The sequence below is a fragment of the Cydia amplana genome, chromosome 13, assembly GCF_948474715.1.
Source record: "Cydia amplana chromosome 13, ilCydAmpl1.1, whole genome shotgun sequence".
Classification (NCBI taxonomy): Eukaryota; Metazoa; Arthropoda; class Insecta; order Lepidoptera; family Tortricidae; genus Cydia; species Cydia amplana.
The window spans coordinates 2,978,443-2,998,011 of record NC_086081.1 but is presented as its reverse complement, the minus strand read 5'-3'; the positions used below and the strand labels follow the sequence as shown (position 1 = coordinate 2,998,011).

Genomic DNA, 19,569 nt, shown 5'->3' with positions numbered 1-19,569 from the left:
CTGTAGAATACTTCTGTATAATACAGCATCACAGCTATATTTTCTCAGAAATCTGTAAAGCAAATTGTCATACACAAAAACATTACCTACATATAGAAATTCTAAAAATAATTTACGCGCATCACCACAACATTTTGAAAATCCACTTGCATTGCATTATGTACATTAAATAATACTATCATGAGCGGATTGTATTTCATTGAACTAATACATATACATAGCTAAGGAATGTGCTATCTTGGGTTTACTTAATCCCTAATCCTGAATCCTGAACACTACAGAACCAATAACAGGGACTAACCACACCGAATCTGACGCAAGTTGAATTCGTAATTTAGTTGAAAATCTTCTTAGCGTATTTTATGCATCTATATCGATGTGTTCACAGTCTATACGCGATAAAAAAGACATCCCAACAAATGTTTACCCGAGACAATCGCCGCACATTTCTGGTGAAAAATTAGTTCCGTCAGGCGAAAAGGTCCCAAGACACTTTCATTTTACTTAGCCGACGTGGAAATTGGCAAGACGAGTCGTGTGTTCCACCCGCTCACATAGCAAAGGGGAGTATCCTCTTATGGGCATTTTCATTTTAACTGTACAGTCGACGTCAAAGATATGTTTACACATTTGCACCTTACTCCTTTGTAATAAGGCGAAAAATGAAAATATATATTTGATGTCGACTCTACTTTAAAGGCCTGCGGCTGCGTGTACGTGACGTGCACGTGCACGTGCAGCGTTGTAGTATACCTATCCTTATGAGACGGCACACCGCTTGCGTGACGTGTGCGGCTTCAACATTAAAGCGCACGCGCACGTGCACGTCACGCACACGCAAGCCGGTGTGCACAGGCCTTAAAGCTTGACTGAAGTTATGGTTAGATCACGTCTGTCACTTTCTTGATAAAATGTTTGACATTGTCTGTTTTGTGACGATTGCTAACCGGCCTTTAGTGGTACTCAGGAGAGAAAACGCCCCCTTTATACAACGACGGTGGCAAATAAGCGCACATCCCACCTATGGACATTTACAACCTAAGTGCCTAATGCAAATCATTTCCATTGAATGACTAAAATCCATTAACTACAACTGTGTATCCAAAGTAGCCAAACTAAGAATTGCAAGTTCGGTTGTCAGTTCGACTGGCCTAAACTCTGGAAGCTTCTGGAATGACACACAAAGTCGGAAGCTTTTACATGATTGGATCGCGAAAAGGGGTTTTCACCCCGTTTACGAGGGAGGAATAATGTGGTGCTTAAATATGTATCTTTGTTATGTAATGTTATTGTTATTCGGCTTGAGGTGTAATGAAACAGTAGAGATTAGGGATATGTACTTGCGACTTGCACTTTAGTACCTTAAAATATTTTCGGCAAAAATTTAATTTTTGGTATACGCTTTTATCGCTGACTGTACTTTTCTTACGACAGACAACTAATACTCTTCGAGACAATTCTAAAAACCCCTAACACAATTAGGTTGCGTTGTTTCATCACAGAGTTCCTAATGTTCCTATGGCCACCTCCTGTCTCCATCATCAGATCAGCTCGATGGTACCATAATATTGCATTGTCACCCGACTTACATGTGTATGCAAAGATTGCAAAGTTTCAGCTCAATCGGAAACCGGGAAGTGGATCAAATGTAACTTGCAAGATTCCATTACATAGTTACATACCTACAGGTCGACCTAATAAAAGCGTGTTAAAAAGGAGTTTCGACGTCAACTCTCAACTGTACAATTATCATGTGAAATCCTTAATTTCACAGATTTTAAACACAAAGTTTAATAGGTAGAGAATATCTAAAAAAGTTGTACTAATCTTCTTTTCTTCTTTTACAAGCCAACTTGATAAAATAGGTATTAACATATACAACAGTAAAAAATAATAATTTGTAAGTTTTTTGCCTCAATCAGCTGCATAATATCGTGTAACAAACGCTGATAATGCATTTATAATTTAACTGTATTTATGCAGAAATAGTCGTTGCACAAGATGCAGCCCATTTAGAAATCACAATAGGTAGCCTAGATAGAGCACTAATTGACTAAAGCACTAACTTGTTCAACTAGTTATGGTGTTTAGGTCTTATAAGCTACAGTTACAGTGAAATGATTAAACAAGGAAATGACAAAGGGCCGGTACAAATATGGAAGTCAATATTTATTTGATTGTTATTGTACTTTTACCTAGTTTTTGTTTGACGCGCCGGGCTGGGTGTTTATTGTAATAAATGGTGTCAAGGATTTTATTGTGCATGTGAATGTTTGCTTAATCGATGCATTCATATTAAAAACGATTTATTTTCTCTGCGGCTATCTATATTAGTTATGAAATGTCTCTATTGGACCAGCTATAATTATTTTTCTATTAAATTGTAAGAAATGTACCAAATAGCACCTTACAGTATAATTTGCTTTTGTGTAAATAACAAAAACATTTTTTTTTTCAAATTCCTGATACCTTGAATACTTTTTTTCTGTACTTAATGTTACAATGCTCATTTTCTAGTGTTTTAAGTAGGAATTTTTGTCCAAGAATATTTTAATCACTTACAAGAAATAAGGTTATTTATTAGCTTAGCGAATAATACCTATGATGTAATGAATACCTTCGCTTTGTTAAAAAAAACTACACGAATATGCCAATAAATATTTTATTGCCCTGAGATTTTTTTTAACAATAAAACACATAATGAAGTTTGTAAAAAACTATTATCGTTTCAGACTTCAGACTAGACCATTATATCCTTGTAACCAACAAATTAACACTTTCAAAGTATAATTTGACAACAAGAATAAGGTTCAATGATGTGGGTGTTCATGAAAGATCAGTTAAAAATAAAGACTAGCAATCTTCGTACAGTCACCTGCAATAATATGTGACACATCGAAGGCCGCAAAAATATCTGACATGATCTTATTTGTAGAGCCATAAGAGCGTGTCACATATTTTTGCGGCCTTCGAAGAGTAACATAATTACCTTCTTGAAATTTTGGGTCAATATAATAGTAATTAAACAGTTATTTAATGTAGTAGTAGTTAAGTAATTAACGTAGTCATAAGCCAAACTAACAATTCTATGGATAAATTATTATCTGAAATAAAGAATTAATAATAATAATAATATCTTGTAGGTGGAATCATACAAATGAAGTCTCATTTGCATAATACATTTTCTCAGATAAATAAAAAACTAATAAAAAAGCAGATTATGATACTATTATATTTATTTTCAAAACAGGGCCTAGACGCTTCCCAGATGGGCTCTGAAGGGAATCTGGGGATAAAACAGAGCTAATATTAGGTGAAATTTTTGGTTTGGGCTGGTGGAGCAAAAAACATTCACCTGATATTTATTAACCTAACTCTATCTAGATGGATAACAGTACCTATACGATGGAACATGACTTTCAGTAACAGTCTACATTTTTACCAGTCTCTGGTGTCTACTAACAAAAGCTGATGTGGGCTGAACAATATGCCACAGTGTTGCATAAGGACCATAAAAATTCTGCCAATGGACAGATGTCTGACCCCAATTATAATTTTGAGCTTGGATTAATTTGATGATTGGAATTCAGCAATTTAATTTTGATGTTTACCAAATAGGGAACATCCCTATTTGGTAAACATCAAAATATATTGGTATTTCTTGATGTTAGTAATGGTTCGATTTGACCTGATGCTGCAGCAAACATGTAAATTAAATTTTTATAGTCCACGCACTCAGGTTTACCCAGACTTGTCCCAAAAATATACATTGTCGGGTGGGTTGTTCCAATAAAACCAGCGTTTTGCTTAAAACTGTTTGTATCCAGGGGATCACTATTGTCAGTTAGAAAATACTGGCTTTAAGTCCCAGAGCAAAACAGTCACAAAACAACAAAAGGAAACATGTAAAAGCGGCCAAGTGCGAGTCGGACTCGCCCATGAAGGGTTCCGTATTTAGGCGATTTATGACGTATAAAAAAAAACTACTTACTAGATCTCGTTCAAACCAATTTTCGGTGGAAGTTTACATGGTAATGTACATCATATATTTTTTTTAGTTTTATCATTCTGTTATTTTAGAAGTTACGGGGGGGGGGACACACATTTTACCACTTTGGAAGTGTCTCTCGCGCAAACTATTCAGTTTAGAAAAAAATGATATTATAAACCTCAATATCATTTTTGAAGACCTATCCATAGATACCCCACACGTATGGGTTTGATGAAAAAAAATTTTTTGGGTTTCAGTTCGAAGTATGGGGAACCCCAAAAACTTATTGTTTTTTTTTCTATTTTTGTGTGAAAATCTTAATGCGGTTCACAGAATACATCTACTTACCAAGTTTCAACAGTATAGTTCTTATAGTTTCGGAGAAAAGTGGCTGTGACATACGGACGGACAGACAGACGGACAGACAGACAGACAGACATGACGAATCTATAAGGGTTCCGTTTTTTGCCATTTGGCTACGGAACCCTAAAAAGTCCTTACAACAACAACATTGTGGCATTGTTGTGTCACAACATTGTGGCATTGTTGTGTCACAACATTGTGGCATTGTTGTGTCACAACATTGTGGCATTGTTGTGTCACAACATTGTGGCATTGTTGTGTCGTCCCTTTCAAATCAATCTATACTTGGTCAAGCAGATCTTGTCAGTAGAAAAAGGCGACAAATTTTGAAAAATGTAGGCGCGAAGGGATATCGTCCCATAGATAATTTGAATTTCGCGCCTTTTTTTTACTGACAAGATTTGCTTGACCAGTTATAAGAAAACGGGACGACACTAATATGTTGCCACTTTTTACTTTCTACAATTTCTTGTTGGACTGTAAACTCCAAGTCGTAATTAGATTCCAAAAAAAGTAAAACAATGTTGCCACTTTTTACTAGCGCGTCTTGTATTTATGTAAAAATAAGTAAATAAAAGTACTTTTTTAAATCGTAGGAGTAAAATTACCAATAAATAAATTATCTTAGCATGTTTATTTATAAAAAGGAATTTACTATTTTACAATCAAATTATCGCAGTGGCAACATTCTCTTACTTTTTTTGGAATCTAATTATGACTCGGAGTATAAAAGACCAACAATAATAATAATAAATTCACTTGTCACTTCTCATTCAATTTGCCAATTGGCGGCAAGATAAGGTCAAATGTTTTGACATATTTACATCATTGATAAGTTCCTTATCATTGGCGTTATCTGAGGAATGCGGGGGCTTCCTGAGCCTTGATAGATAATTGTTTTAGCCTTCTAATCAGGGTTGTTCCGTAGGTATTTGGATATCTGCTCAAAGATAAATTGTAACAAATAATTTAACTTTTATCTACAGCATAACTATTTCTTGCCTTGTCCCGGCATTTTTGCCACAACTCATGGGAGCCTGGGGTCTGTTTGGCAACTAAGCCCAGGAATTGGTGTAAACTAGTGTATTGGGGTTAGTCCGGTTTCCTCATGATGTTTTCCTTTGAAAAGTGATCGGTAAATATCAAATGATATTTCGTACATCATTTTCGAAAACATTATTGGTGTGAGCCGGGGTTTGAACCCGCGACCTCCGGATTGCAAGTCGCACACTTACTGGTAGGCCACAAACAGCATAACATTGAAATGTTATGTTTTCCTTTTCTAACAAGAATCAATGGTATATGCACACAACATATATTACAGCAACTGTGTTTATTGGCATAGGCTACTGTGATTTATTACTGAGGTGAAAAGTTGTAAACAAAACTTAGGTCCTAAAAACCATAATCATTATCTAGACAGGCTAGGGCTTTAGAGCCCCAATGTCAAATAGCCAGTTATTTAACACAAGCTAAATAGCTTCAAAAACGTAATTAATAATAAACCCACTTACCATTAGAGCTTTTGAGATCCCGATGTATAAGTGATATAGGTGCATCCACATGCAGATACGCCATCCCGCGGGCCACCTGAATAGCCCAGTCCACCAGAATGCCCGGCCGGATCTTCCTGCCGGACAACACTCGGTTCAGCGAGCCCCCGCGCGCGTACTCCATCACTAAACACAAGTTGGGCTCCTCCAAACACACACCCTTCAACGACACTATATTCTCGTGCTGCAACATCCAGAATAGCTTCGCCTCCTGCAGCACACTCTCCTTAATAACCTCAATGTCCTCGTTGGCGTCCTGGCGCGCCGCTTTAACCGCCACCACCTCATCGTTCCAATAGCCTCGATACACCTTCCCGAAACCGCCCACCCCTATCACTTCCTCCAGTTTCAGCTCCGAGAACGACACTTGCGGCGGATCCACATCCCCTATGACCGATGTCACCGCCAGAGGATCCTCCTCGGTCACATACTGAGCTGGGAAGATGCCTATTCGGTCTCCGATCTTTCCCGTCCACCACCCGTCGTCTCCCGAGATGTTGGGGTCTTTGGACAGGACCTCGACGATCTCGCCGCGGCGGAGGGTCAGCTCGTCCCCGCCCTGCGCCTGGTACTCGAAGACGGCGGTGAACAGAGATAGCGACGGGCGTGCTTCCTCGGCCGCCATAGCCGCGCGGCCCGCCGGCGGCATCAGCCCGGCGCGCCCATCGCCCGCGCCCGCGCTCACGCGCCCCGACACGGCTGCGGCTCGCGCCCACCCCGGCACATAACGCACGACGCCTCAAAACAACGACGCGTTTGGTTATGATCACGGTATTATTCCGCCATCTTTGTTTCCCACATTGATCATGGCGGTTCAAACGACGATGGTATTGAGGTTTACACTTGTTTTTAACACACGCGGCGAATATATTCGGAGTCACTGAACACTTAAACTTCGCTGCTACGGTGTTAATTATTTTCCATTCATCTATCACGTTATCAGATAGACGAAATGACAACCTTACCACAGCGAAGTCAGTGACAAACTGACGTTTTATCGTCAGTGTTGCTATAACAAGTTTTACTTTTTCCACACTAGGCGAAAAAAAGCAGAAGTCAATGTTTAAATCAAATTATCAGTCAAATTATTCTGGAACGACCATAACATTTAATACCTATCTTAAAAACTATATCGCGGTAGACCCGTATGTGTAATTAAATATGTGTACAAAACGCGACACTTTAGTGTCATACCTATCTTGAATTGCAACTGTAAATAAACTAATTTTTAAAATGTACTTATAGGTAAGTTAGTTTGGTAAAGACTTTTGGCAACGGACACTGTTACATTAAATATTTTGTTTAGTGCAATTCATAATGCACGATTTGCGCCTTATTGTAGTGTACTTTTGAAAGCTATCGCATCCGGAAACATTTTATCAAGAATATTTACATTAGCTTAATTTTTAGTAACTTATTTTATAACATTTACCTAACCTTGTTTACAAACTAAGTATGTACTTGTTTATAATATCAAAATATTGTTAAAGTCCGCAGCAAGCTCGGTTCACCATACAAACGTAGTTACACTCTAATTTTAAAACGACTAGTTGGATTGCTCTGAAACTTTGTACTTACAATAGAATAAGGTAATTCTGTACCTGTAATTAGTTTATGTAGCTTCAGATACCGTAGTTAAAAAAATTGAGCCAATTTAAGTTATTCATACAAAACTTGTTTTTACTCTATTTCGTTTGTTTTAGTAGCTGGACATATATAAACGAATTACGGGCACAGATATTGTATGTGCAAAATTTCATTACAATCCAACACGTAATTTTAAAATGAGAACGATTAGCGACGGAGCTTGCCGCGGACTCTTAATATCCAAATATTTCAGTTTGGTTGGCAGTTAATAATTAATATTTTTCATTTGTATAAAATGAAGGTAAAACTTTAAAAATAAAACTATGATTTTATTCGTATTAAATTTAGACAATCCCATTTATCCAACTTATTACATATCCAACATAAAACAAACAGATTAGTTTTAAAAGTTTTAAATAAAAATCATCTTCCTCGCGTTGTCCCGGCATTTTGCCACGGCTCATGGGAGTTTGGGGTCCGCTTGGCAACTAATCCCAGTAATTGGCGTGGGCACTAGTTTTTACGAAAGCGACTGCCATCTGACCTTCCAACCCAGAGGGTAAACTAGGCCCGTATTGGGATTAGTTGCCTCAGGATGTTTTCCTTCACCGAAAAGCGACTGGTAAATATCAAATGATATTTCGTACATAAGTTCCGAAAAACTCATCGGTACGAGCCGGGGTAAAAGATAAAATTTTTAAATAAAAATGATGAATTTAAAACGAAAAAATTATTACGGATGTAAAATTTACCCACTTTTTATATTATTTTTTTGGCCTGGCAGCATTTTATTATACTGCAAAAAGAAATTCATAGATGGCGCTAAAAGCTTAAAAATGATACACAACAAACTTCATGGCAGTTCATGGTCATTGTGACTCCATCTAGGCTATGTATTTGGAACTTATTTCCTCAAATAAGCGAATGAATAATATATAACATGTGGATATATGATGTTTTCATGCATATACGATATGCAGTGTTTTTAAAAAATTTCTACTGTGATAAGAAAATTAAAATACAACTAGAAAAATTACAATTACTTCATATATTATCATTGTTAAATGGATTGCGTTATTTCGACCCCTTCAGCGAGAGGTCCCATGGTGTAATGGTTAGCACTCTGGACTTTGAATCCAGCGATCCGAGTTCAAATCTCGGTGGGACCTTGATAACAACTTTTTTTTTGGTTTTATATATTTTTTGCAGCTACAATAATCGTAATTCCAGCGTTAAAAAATTATCGTTTCACTTCAACTTAGAAATGTTACCGGGAGCACATGGAATAGTGAATGGCGGCGTATCTGTGGGAGTTAAGGGATGCTGGGAAGGGAGCATTATTGATCGTGCGAAAATGGGATGGACGTATCCATTCGCGCCGAGCACCCAGTCCGCGGACGTGGGACCGTCGTCTCAACCTCAAAAACACGCATTTAGGCCTTAAACGTTAGTTTAATAAACCGAAATACCACAAAACGGTTCCCGCTGGAGCGTTCGCGACTCAAAAACCAAATGCTAACACCGCGCGCGTTTGAAAAACCCAAAAAACCGAAACACCAACTACAAAACCAGCATGACCAGTGATTTCAACTATCTTCGACCAAAAATCTCGTCAATACGCTTAAATATCAATAATTAGGCACCGATGGCTTGCATAGTGATAAAAAATCATGTGTTTTAAGTGCCGTGTGTTGTAAGGAACGGACGATAAAGTGACATGGCTGAAATATTCTCGCCTGGATAAGTGAGAAATGTGTTCAAGCAAAATGTGTGGGATAAATTCCTTTTCTAAACGTAAATTCTGTTTAAAATGGTGCTGGAGGAAGCGTTGGCCTAGGCTGGCGCCGCGTGAACGTTCCTTATAAAACTAGTTTACTTATAATTAAAAATTAACCTCAAGATGAATTCATTTAATGCCCCGACGACCCAAATAAACGCAATAGACAAAATGACAACAGTTAAATCGAAATCGGTGGACCTGGAGGGATATGTTATCATTGTGGCCCAGACCAAGGATAACAAAGTCAAGTTGTATGGTAAGTTCCTTGTTTTAGCCGGTCGAATAATAGTACCTAGGTACCCTAGTTTCCTCGGCCAAATTTCACCTTCCCATACAAACGCAGTTTCGTTCTCATTTTTAATAGAGCCTGTGCGGAAAGAGAAGAGTCGTGGAATATATGGGGGCCCAATACATTCCACGACTCTTCTCATTCCGAACAGACTCTAATATTGATACCTTTCCATACAAATGGAGTTTCGTTCTCATTTTTAATAATATTGATATTACGTACCTTTTTTTTAAAGACAAAACCTCTAATTCTGAGATTTAAAAGACATAGGTACAAATTTTAAAAAAAGTTGGTAAATATTGCTGTCAGTCAACGTGTCATTTTGTTGTTGGTATTTCTTGACTTCCCCTTCTACTTTAAAAATGAACGAAGAATTAAAAATAAACAAGGCGAGGTAAAGGACATTCGTATGTTAGACATATCCACATAAAGTATTCCAAGATATGAATTATAGTTTACTGAAGCCCATCACAGACCAAGCTGTACCTACTATATATTTTGGTATCTTACGATATCTTATCTTATCGCAAGGCATCTCGATATATTACGATATATTTTAGTATATTTCGTCTCTCTCACTGCTGGACGGGCGCCGCGATACCTATATATTTTGGTAGCGTTGGCGTGTGTAGTGCTTAGGGATATTCTAGGATACCTGTTGGTATCTGCCGATATCGCTCCGTCTGTGACGGGCTTTACTGGAGAAATTGGTTTTTGTTTAGTACTTATATATTTGCCATTTTCAAAATTTGCCCATTTTCGAAGTTACCACCACACCTCTGTCCTAGCCGATTTTGACCACAGCGACTGCATTAAGTATATTCCTTAGAGTGCAGGAACTAGCTGCAGGGGCCCGTTTCTCAAAAGCTTGTAACTTGTAATACAAGTGGAAGTCCCTTTCTGACCAAAGCTATCAAAAAGTGACATCGGCTTGTATTACAAGTTACAAGCTTTTGAGAAACGGGCTCTTGGTCCGCCCGCTCGTGACTGCAATATCCAATCTTCGTCTGTAGTCTTCGTTTATTTTAGACATAAAATCAAGGGTGAACAGGCACCTTCTGGGCAGGATCGCTCCATCGTAGGCCACGTCTTCGCCTCGGCTAGTCTGTGGCCATGAGTAAGCCCATTTATAAAAAAAAAACTCATAATACACCGTACTCATACCATGTTTTGTCCCAGGCTCCCCGTCCGCCGGCAACATGGACAACCTCGAGCTCGCCGACGAAATCATGGACGTGAACGAGACGCGGCTGGACGAGATGAACCACACGGAGGTCATCGGACACATCCATGAGGTAAGTAGTACCCGAAGCAGGGCAGGTTTACCCGAATTAGGGTAATTTACCCCATTTGGCTGCACCATAGACAATATTTCGTCGGCGATGGACGAGATGAACCACACGGAGGTCAACGGACACATCCATGAGGTAAGTAGTACCCGAAGCAGGGTAGGTTTACCCGAATTAGGGTAATTTACCCCATTTGGCTGCATCATATACAATCGCCGACGAAATCATGGACGTGAACGAGACGCGGCTAGACGAGATGAACCACATGGAGGACATTAGGACACATTCATGAGGTAATTACCCGAAACAGGGTAAGTTTACCCCATTAGCAGGCCACCCAACAAAATTACATTCATGGTCCTGTCCTGTATGATCAGTAAGTATAATGTTATTTATTACTTAATGTCATATAATTTATAATAATTAATAATGTTAGGTATAATAATTTCATGAATCGAAGAACTAGGGTTGGTGTAATCTATCCTCACTCCTCTGAGAAGGGCTAGTTGTAAGTACACTCCGGTAAACGGTAATTTTGACTATTGGGAAAGAAAAAACCCTTTTCCGAATTATACCTAGGTGATGTAAAAATGTACCTATTTCCTATAGGATAACAAGTTTTAACATGTTTTGATATTGAATATAAATATGTTGTTTCAGTGCATCTCGTCCTGTCTCATCAAACTCCGAGTTAAGCGACGTAGCGAAACGAAACTATGTAAGTTTTTTAATACTTTTTACCTACCTATTTACCTCTTACTTACCTTATTTATTTACTTACATACTTACAATACAATAAAGTGATTTACCTACTACTACTACTTATATATAGGTACTGTACTGTACCAATATAGAATAAAATGATAGAAATTTAGTTTCCATTGTTGCAAAGTTAGTGTCAGACTGTAGAGATACCTAATTGGTTTACAGAGATCTACCTATGTCACTAGAATATCTAATATTCTAACTTTAATTATATGAATCATCGTAATAACTACACAGATAATATCAAACTATTATGGCCATTAAAACTATTAAAAACTTAATTTGAACCGAGTTTGTTTCAAATACGCCAATCCTGGACTCGCTCCAAATACTCCGCTCTGGCATTTATTGCTCATTGCTTTTCAGTACGCGCTCAGCCGCAATTTGGGGATTATTAAATTAAGCCCCTAATGACGTTATTATATGACATTACAATATCGATAAACATTCATTCCCATTCCATTCCCTTGTCGTAAATTTAATGCTGTTGTTGAAACTGTCTGCTGTTCTCTTTTACCAAAATCTGAGTCACAGTGTAAGTAATATATCTAACTGAAAAAAAAACCACACACACACACACACACACACACACACACTTTTCGTCGGGTAGTTGCACAAATCTCTGTTTTGTTATCTCCGTCAAACGGTTGGCTGTTATAAGCTGTGCCAAAGAACGCAGGCTCGAAAACATTAACCTTCGACAATCGGGTAATGGCACCAATGGCCTCTACATACTCTAGAAACGTCATCGATAATCGCATGCGATTTGCGACTCATGCGGCTTGCGGCATTCGATCGATCGATCGAATTCGTTGCCCTATAAGTTGCAACGTTTGTAGAGGCCTTAAAACTAATTATGTATTTGTATTTCCACAGTAAATGGGTATATTGGGAAAGGCACGAATGTTGCTAAACAAACAAAGTTTAATAAATCCGTTTTGCTTTTTATTGTTTAAATAAACGTGAACTGAAATATTATTTGCTTTAAATGTCCACCATGCTCCCTGCGTCGGAATAAAACGTTGTTCATCGCGGCTCGTAACGTCGCTCGGGGTATGGCCACAGATTATTTATCCTCTAGCCGCCCAGAGTCCTATAAAAAGGTCTCCTGTTCCATTCTAATTTGAACTTTGTGTTGACAAAATAAAATTTCATTTAGCTTGGCAAGGTTTGACGTATGGGCGGCTAGAGGATAATAGTTCTTGTATATATGGCTTCGATAACTCTGACGATAGATGCTTTTACCCGGCTTTTACCTAATTCGTCCTTGTGCTTGTTGCTAGGTCTGGTTCTGTATACTTCTTGCTTACAGTATCCTCACAAATTATAATATATTGGACCGTCGTAAGTAGTAGCGTAATGAATCGCCAACCCCCATAAGGTACCTTTAGTACCTTTACTTGTGGAACGTCACAAGTATTTATTACCATTTACTTTACCGAGGCTGACCCTCTAACTAATAGATGCAACATAAAAAAGATAACAGTACTTCTATACTTGTTAACTTTATAGCTAATTATTTATAATTGCTTTTTATTGCAAATTAAAGTTATATATAACAAAGTTAAAAGGCATTTATGCCGCAGTTTGTTCCTGTCGGTCTTGGATGATCCGAAGCAAAGCGAAACAGGAGTAGGCTGTTTTCATTATCTGAAAGGAAAACTTCTGTTATATTTCCGTATAAGACACACAAAACATAAACCTATGATCGTTCAAAAGCTGCACAGTACGGGCAATGATAAACTGTTTTGTAAGAACCATTTTTATTTGTTTTGAAAATGTTATTATTGCTTAATAATAACTTTGATATCGATTTAATAATGACATTCATTAATAATATGTATTGTTTTTCGTTAACCCGGTCACTCTCCGTGCCGCGCCCTACGCCCTAAAGTTAGGTATGCAAGTTACGGACAGATTCCAATAAGTTGGAAAAGTTCTTGGAAATAACGGGAAATTTTCACAGGAAACTTTCATTTTGGAAATTGAACATTTCCGCCCCGATGTCACAATACGAAAAGTTTCAAAAACAATTCCATGTGGAAATTTTGCAGTTTTGGAAAATTTCTGCCGACACATCTGCTGATCTACTGACCGGACTAGAGAGAGAGAGAGAGAGAGAGAGAGAGAGAGAGAGAGAGAGAGTACCTGCTGTATGTAAGTAGCCAATGAGAGAGGAAATATCTTCAGCCCGGTGATGATGACAGGGTTCTTGGCTCTTTCCATCAAGAGTTTGATACTGCTTTTGTAGCGCTCGGAACGCGGCAGCCATTCGCTTTTGTACGCTACTGTTTTCAACCCTTCACTATGTTAGATCATGATTATTCGTTATGACCAGACCAGAGAGAGAGTACCTGTATATAAGTAGCCAATGAGAGAGGAAATATCTTCAGCCCGGTGATGATGACAGGGTTCTTGGTTCTCTCCATCAAGAGTTTGATGCTGCTTTTGTAGCGCTCGGAACGCGGCAGCCATTCGCTTTTGTACGCTGCTGTTGTCAATGCTTCACTCTGTACACGCATGGACAAAAAATAAACAATAGAAAAGAAATTTTAATAGTAAAATGTGTACATTTTAAGCACAAAGTTACAGGACGTCGAAATTGGCCTGAATCGCTTCAAGAAAAGGATGGTACGGCCGTGCCTCTTTATTTTGCTCGACTTGGCGAGACACTTAGTAAAGCTTAGGAGTGCCATTGCAATGCAGTACAGCTGAGTGCTAGGTACCGCGAAAACCGGAATTCGCAAATTACGGGGATCTTTCTCTTTTACTCCAATGAAGGCGTAATTAGAGTGACAGAGAAAGATGCCCGCAATTTGCGTAAGTACCTACTCCGATTTTCGCGGTATAGCCACTGGGCTATAGATAGATACTGATCTTTTTAAACAAACTGGCCAAGCTGTCTAGCCAAGATGACAATCGTACATCGACAAACGCTAAATGAAAAGAAATAGAAATCGGCCAAGAGTATGTCGAGCTTTTGCGGGCATGTTAGAGACGAGACATTTCTTCTGACATTTAATTGCACAAACGGGTCTACCGCGATATAATTTCACGTCGGAATTTAAGGTAAAACTATGAAATTATATCGCGGTAGACCCGTTTGTGTAATTAAATATGTGCCATATGTGCTACTTTTGTCCCCTGGTCGACGGGACAGAATATCAAGAAGAAATAGTTGATCCATCCACTTACTTCGTAGGTGAGCTGGGTCCCAAGCCAGGCTGGGACGGAGATCTGCAGGTTCATCGCCATGAAGTAGCCAACCATGAACATTTGTGTCTCCGGTGATGAAGGCTTTAACATGGAATTACGATTAAATAAACACTAAACTTTCAAAATAAATACAATGAATACCACCTCTGCTGCTGACTGTACATATTTCGAGTAATTGAAGTGAAGTGAACAGAACTTCTTTAGCGGCGCCGCTGGGCACTTTTTGAGGTGGGAAAAAAATGATAAACTCGAGACAGCCAGACAGCGTAAGGCGATCACGTGACCGTAAGCCCCGTAAGGTGGCCACTCATAATTTAAATGGCATTTAAATCAATAAAGAAAAACTCAATGTTATTTGACATTTATGTTGCGGACTCCTTTTCGAGACTCTTTACCTATGTTCAAATAATTTGACGTTGTCATGGCAGTATGTAAATAAACATGTCAATGAAAAAGTGTGATCTTACTTGAGAATGATAATAATATATAATAAATAAATAGAATACCTTCGCTAAACGTATGTATCGTGTTACCGGGCGTCGGTAACATAGTGAGGTGAGTTTTCACTTCTATCGGCACTCCCGGAGTGCAACCGTTGTTGCTTGTTTTTGACTACTACAGTCAGACCAAGCTAACTGGCGAAGTGTGGAACTATGTATGTCAATTTTGTTTCCAACGTCACTTCCACACTTGTTTCTGTCAAAGTCGGTGCAGAGTTAGCTTAGACGGATGCTGACTGTTTTTTATGATATAGGAGGTAAACGAGCAGACGTATCACCTGATGGTAAGCGATTACCGCCGCCCATGGACACCCGCAACACCAGAGGGGTTGTAAGTGCGTTGCCGGCATTTAAGATGGGAGTACGCTCTTAAAGGTTTGAAGGTCGTAACGGTTCAGAAATACCGCAGGCGACAGTTCATCCCATAGTTTGGGATACGATAATATAGAAACTGATTTACTGTGCGATAGGACGATAGTTTAGCTGTGCTGTAATTATGCGTTTGGGCGTTTTTTTTGTTGTCCCCTATACTTTTTTTTCAAATTTGGGATTTATTATGTTATTTTTACTCACAATCACAAGCTCTTTCTATCCTAATAGGAGAAAAAAAGTGTCCTAAGGTTTTTATTCCCATTACGTCACCATTTTTCATAGACTTTGTATGGCGGTCGCGGAATGGAAAGATCGGAAAATGTATGGAAATATTGGGACACTTTTTCTCCTATTAGGATTATTAGAAAGAGCTCGTGATTCTGAGTAGAAATAACATAAAAAATTCCAAATTTGAAAAAAAAAAGTGTAGGGGACAACAAAAAAAAAACGCCCATTTACCAGAAGTAAACCGCACATGATGACGCAAATGATTCCGGACCCGATCCCGTACTGAACGAACATAGTTCCCCCGATCACATCCTGAAATCTGTCGCAGTACCTGAAAATTACGGTTACTTTTCGTTGTGTAATCAGAAAATCTATTCTCGGAAATTTCAGGATTTTTTCCCAGGAAATTCTCTCCATCCCCACACGTGAAGTGTTTTACATATTTTCCATGTGGAAATTTCGCAATTGGGTCAAAATTGTTTTCGTTGTCTTGTTTCTGAGTTTTCTGACCACTCTGTCACGCTTGTATGTCCGTGGTCTATCAAATAAATAAATAATGTCCAGTGCTATCGCATACTGTCTTTCTAGCTGTAGATTATAGTTTAAATGACAAAAATTAAAAACTAAAATCTCATACAAAAAGCTACAATACTCTCTGTGAATCATTTCATTAATTCGTGAGTATTAACGTGGAAAGGGTGTCATTGAAACTAATAATATTAAGTATCTGACCCTAAGTATATTCTATAGTCTGTCAAAGGACTGTCTCATTTCAAACATAGAGAGAATCGTAGTATCTTTATCTAACACTAGTACTAGCACCTAAAAGAAAAGGATGAGTATAGTTTTCTTTGTTCTTATTTACTGACAAATTGGTTTGACCAACTATATCAAATTAAATAGAATAAATATACTTACTCTAAAAGCAACTCATAATGATTCAAAATTTTACGCAGTTTGTATTGTTGTTTAAGGTCTATTAGCGACTGATCACCAAAAGATTTTTCAATTTTCAAACTTTCCAAATCGTGACAAAGCACCTTCACTTGACCTATGGCCAACACCATAAAGCCCGCGATCAAAGTATCGATATTAACATTATACATCATATGACCATACATGAAGAACGATTGGTAAAGAAATATCCAAGTAAAATAATCATCTCTCGTTTGATCGGAGAGAAAATAATATTTGCAAATAGGTAAATCCAGCGTGTTCCCAAAAATCCAAAACCCGAAGACAGGAAAGAGCACTTGAGAGAAATAGGTGAAATTCGACAGCACAGTGTTTAACAATAAGTATTTCTTGTAATAGTCGTTGTGTTTCACAACAATTTCTCTGCCAATTTCATCGTTTCCTTTGAATTCTTCGCAGTCGAGCATTTCGAAAATGGCGGCGATTTTTTTTCTTTTAAAAAGTATCATAGACAATTTAGTGCCCACTGCGATTTCGGTAAACGTGAAAATGATTTCACGTATGAGCGTCTCGATTCGTCGCGGAGTGTGATAGAGGTTTAAAGTCAATAGGGCGTTGTAAGCGACGAAGCTGATGATGAGATAGGTGATAGAAAAGAATTTATAATATTTTTCGGGTATTTTGCCAGGCCACAGACCGAAGACAGTCCAGCAGAATCGGTTCTGCTTGAAACTGTCCGATTGTTTGAAACCGTCAGATTGTTTGAAACCATCTGACTGCTTATTGATTCTGTCAGACTGCTTGACACTGGGCGTTGACTTAGAACTGTCAGATAGCTTGGGCGCCATGATGAGGAATAAGGAAAAGGGTTGGACTTTTCAGGAATTATGTCGTTTAAATAAAGGCGCTTACATACTGGAACTTTTGAGGGATGTTTTTAGTAAACATGATCATAATATACATTATCGTAATTTTTAGGTGATACAAAATATATCGACATGATTGTACTCACTGCTATGATTACTTTCGGTAACTCTGAAATCACAAAAAAATCCTGGTCTTATAAGAGTCGAATTTAGTATGCACCTACTTAATCTTTTTTGGTGATTTTAGGGGTTGTTTTCATATGTAAAGCGTAGGCACAAACGCGTATTGTATACCTTGTGTACCTAAAACATTACACCGCCTATAAAAAATAACTTTTTTTTTTTTTTTTTTTATTAAAAATGGGCTTACTCATGGCCACAGACTAGCCGAGGCGAAGACGTGGCCTACGATGGAGCGAGTCTGCCCAGAAGGTGCCTGTTCACCCTTGATTTAAAGGTTGCCGGGTTATATGAGCTCGGAAATATAGACGCCGGCAAGGAATTCCATTCCTTGGCAGTGCGCATAAGGAAAGAGGAAGCAAAGCGCTTCGTGCGGATTCGTGGAATATCTACCAAGTAAGGATGGAAACCGGCCGTGCGTCTAAAAGTCCGATGGTAGAATGGGGACGGTGGAATAAGCTCGTGTAGCTCTTGAGCACACTCCCCGAAGTGCAATCTGTAGAACACCGATAGACTGGCGACTTTCCGCCGATGGGCCAAAGACTGAAGCTTACCCGTTAGCTTCTTGTCACCAATCATCCTCCTGGCTCTGCGCTCCACTGAGTCTAAAGCGGCGAGTTGATATTTAGCTGAGCCGTCCCACAGGTGGCTGCAATACTCCATACACGATCGGACTTGAGCTTTATAAAGTGTTAGAAGCTGTCCAGGTGTGAAGTATCGCTTCACCTTATTTAGGACGCCCAGCTTTCTGGCCGCAGTCTGTGCGGTGATCACACCAAAATATATGGTACAGTTAGTTTTATATTATAGATTTGAAATGTATGTACAGTCAGGTGACTGTACATACATTTCTGATTGCAGGTGCAATATTATGTTACCTACTCTTCGAAGGCCGCAGAAATATCTGACACGATCTTATTTGTAGAGCCATATTTTTAATGACGAATGAATATTTATGTATGGATAGCGAAGTGCACTTAATTTTTATGTGGTTATAAAAACTAACTGACTCGTATCACTGTGGAAAGTGATATTGTAAAATGACCTACAGCCTGCAATGCAGTGAGTTTATGGTTTTGAAATGCATACATCAAACAAAAATCAACATTTACTCAGCAAATAGGCCACAAGGGCACTTTTACACGTCAACATGGAATTCATATACAAGCAAAAAAAAACCACATCAACAATTACGAAATAGATCTAACAATAACATAAAAAAAACAATTGAAAATAGCGTCTATAATATTCGAATAAAAAACATCAACGCGCTGTATTTTGACAGTGAGTATATGGAAAAAAATACATAATTATTACGAAATGTAACGGTTATACAGATACACCTACACATAAAAAAAATAACAATACATAGGGGAGCGGGGGGCTTGTTGTAACAGTTTTAGGAAAAAGGCCTGTATTGTCTAAAATATGTAATCATAAAATTGATTCTGAGTATGAGGGTTTGTACTCTAAGCACTAATTCCGATTACAAAATAATTTGAAATGTTTACGCATCTTTTACACCAGACACTTTTTGAAAAACTGGGAGTTGTTACAACTTACCCCGTAATTTTTTTCAATACCTGGTCGAAACAGAGCTCGTATGCACATCCACTCGCTTCGATGTCTGGCGGGGCAATGGCGGTGTTTACGTTATTCCTCGAGTCGAGTTATA

The 19,569-nt window shown here is 38.4% G+C and overlaps 3 protein-coding genes and 1 non-coding gene across 6 annotated transcripts in view; 2 read left to right on the top strand and 2 right to left on the bottom strand.

Annotated features, from left to right (window-relative positions):
• The window catches only part of LOC134653367 (mitogen-activated protein kinase kinase kinase 11), an 86,695-nt gene extending 79,776 nt beyond the window's left edge, over nucleotides 1-6,919 (bottom strand). Inside the window, exon 1 of the mRNA XM_063508704.1 lies at nucleotides 5,869-6,919. Within this exon, the coding sequence (XP_063364774.1) occupies nucleotides 5,869-6,556 (688 nt within the window). The 5' untranslated portion in view covers nucleotides 6,557-6,919. The remainder of the gene's footprint in view (nucleotides 1-5,868) is intronic.
• Nucleotides 6,920-8,591: 1,672 nt separating this feature from the next.
• On the top strand, nucleotides 8,592-8,663 carry Trnaq-uug (transfer RNA glutamine (anticodon UUG)). Its single transcript has one exon. It is a non-coding gene; the product is annotated as a tRNA-Gln (tRNA).
• Nucleotides 8,664-8,724: 61 nt separating this feature from the next.
• Nucleotides 8,725-19,569, top strand: part of LOC134653330 (protein PALS1) — a 190,151-nt gene continuing 179,306 nt past the window's right edge. Inside the window, exons 1-3 of one of the 3 annotated variants that reach the window (XM_063508658.1) lie at nucleotides 8,725-9,530; nucleotides 10,743-10,858; nucleotides 11,513-11,570. In XM_063508658.1, coding sequence (XP_063364728.1) covers nucleotides 9,395-9,530; nucleotides 10,743-10,858; nucleotides 11,513-11,570 — 310 coding nt within the window. In that variant the 5' untranslated portion in view covers nucleotides 8,725-9,394. The remainder of the gene's footprint in view (nucleotides 9,531-10,742; nucleotides 10,859-11,512; nucleotides 11,571-19,569) is intronic. The other 2 variants (XM_063508659.1, XM_063508662.1) reach the window with 2 other exon arrangements.
• On the bottom strand, nucleotides 13,193-17,696 carry LOC134653341 (odorant receptor 85a-like). Its single transcript, XM_063508674.1, has 5 exons — nucleotides 16,852-17,696; nucleotides 16,165-16,264; nucleotides 14,813-14,914; nucleotides 13,972-14,127; nucleotides 13,193-13,267 (listed from the first exon to the last, which is right to left on the bottom strand). Exons 1-5 carry the CDS (start codon nucleotides 17,694-17,696, stop codon nucleotides 13,193-13,195), a joined length of 1,278 nt encoding a protein of 425 aa, XP_063364744.1.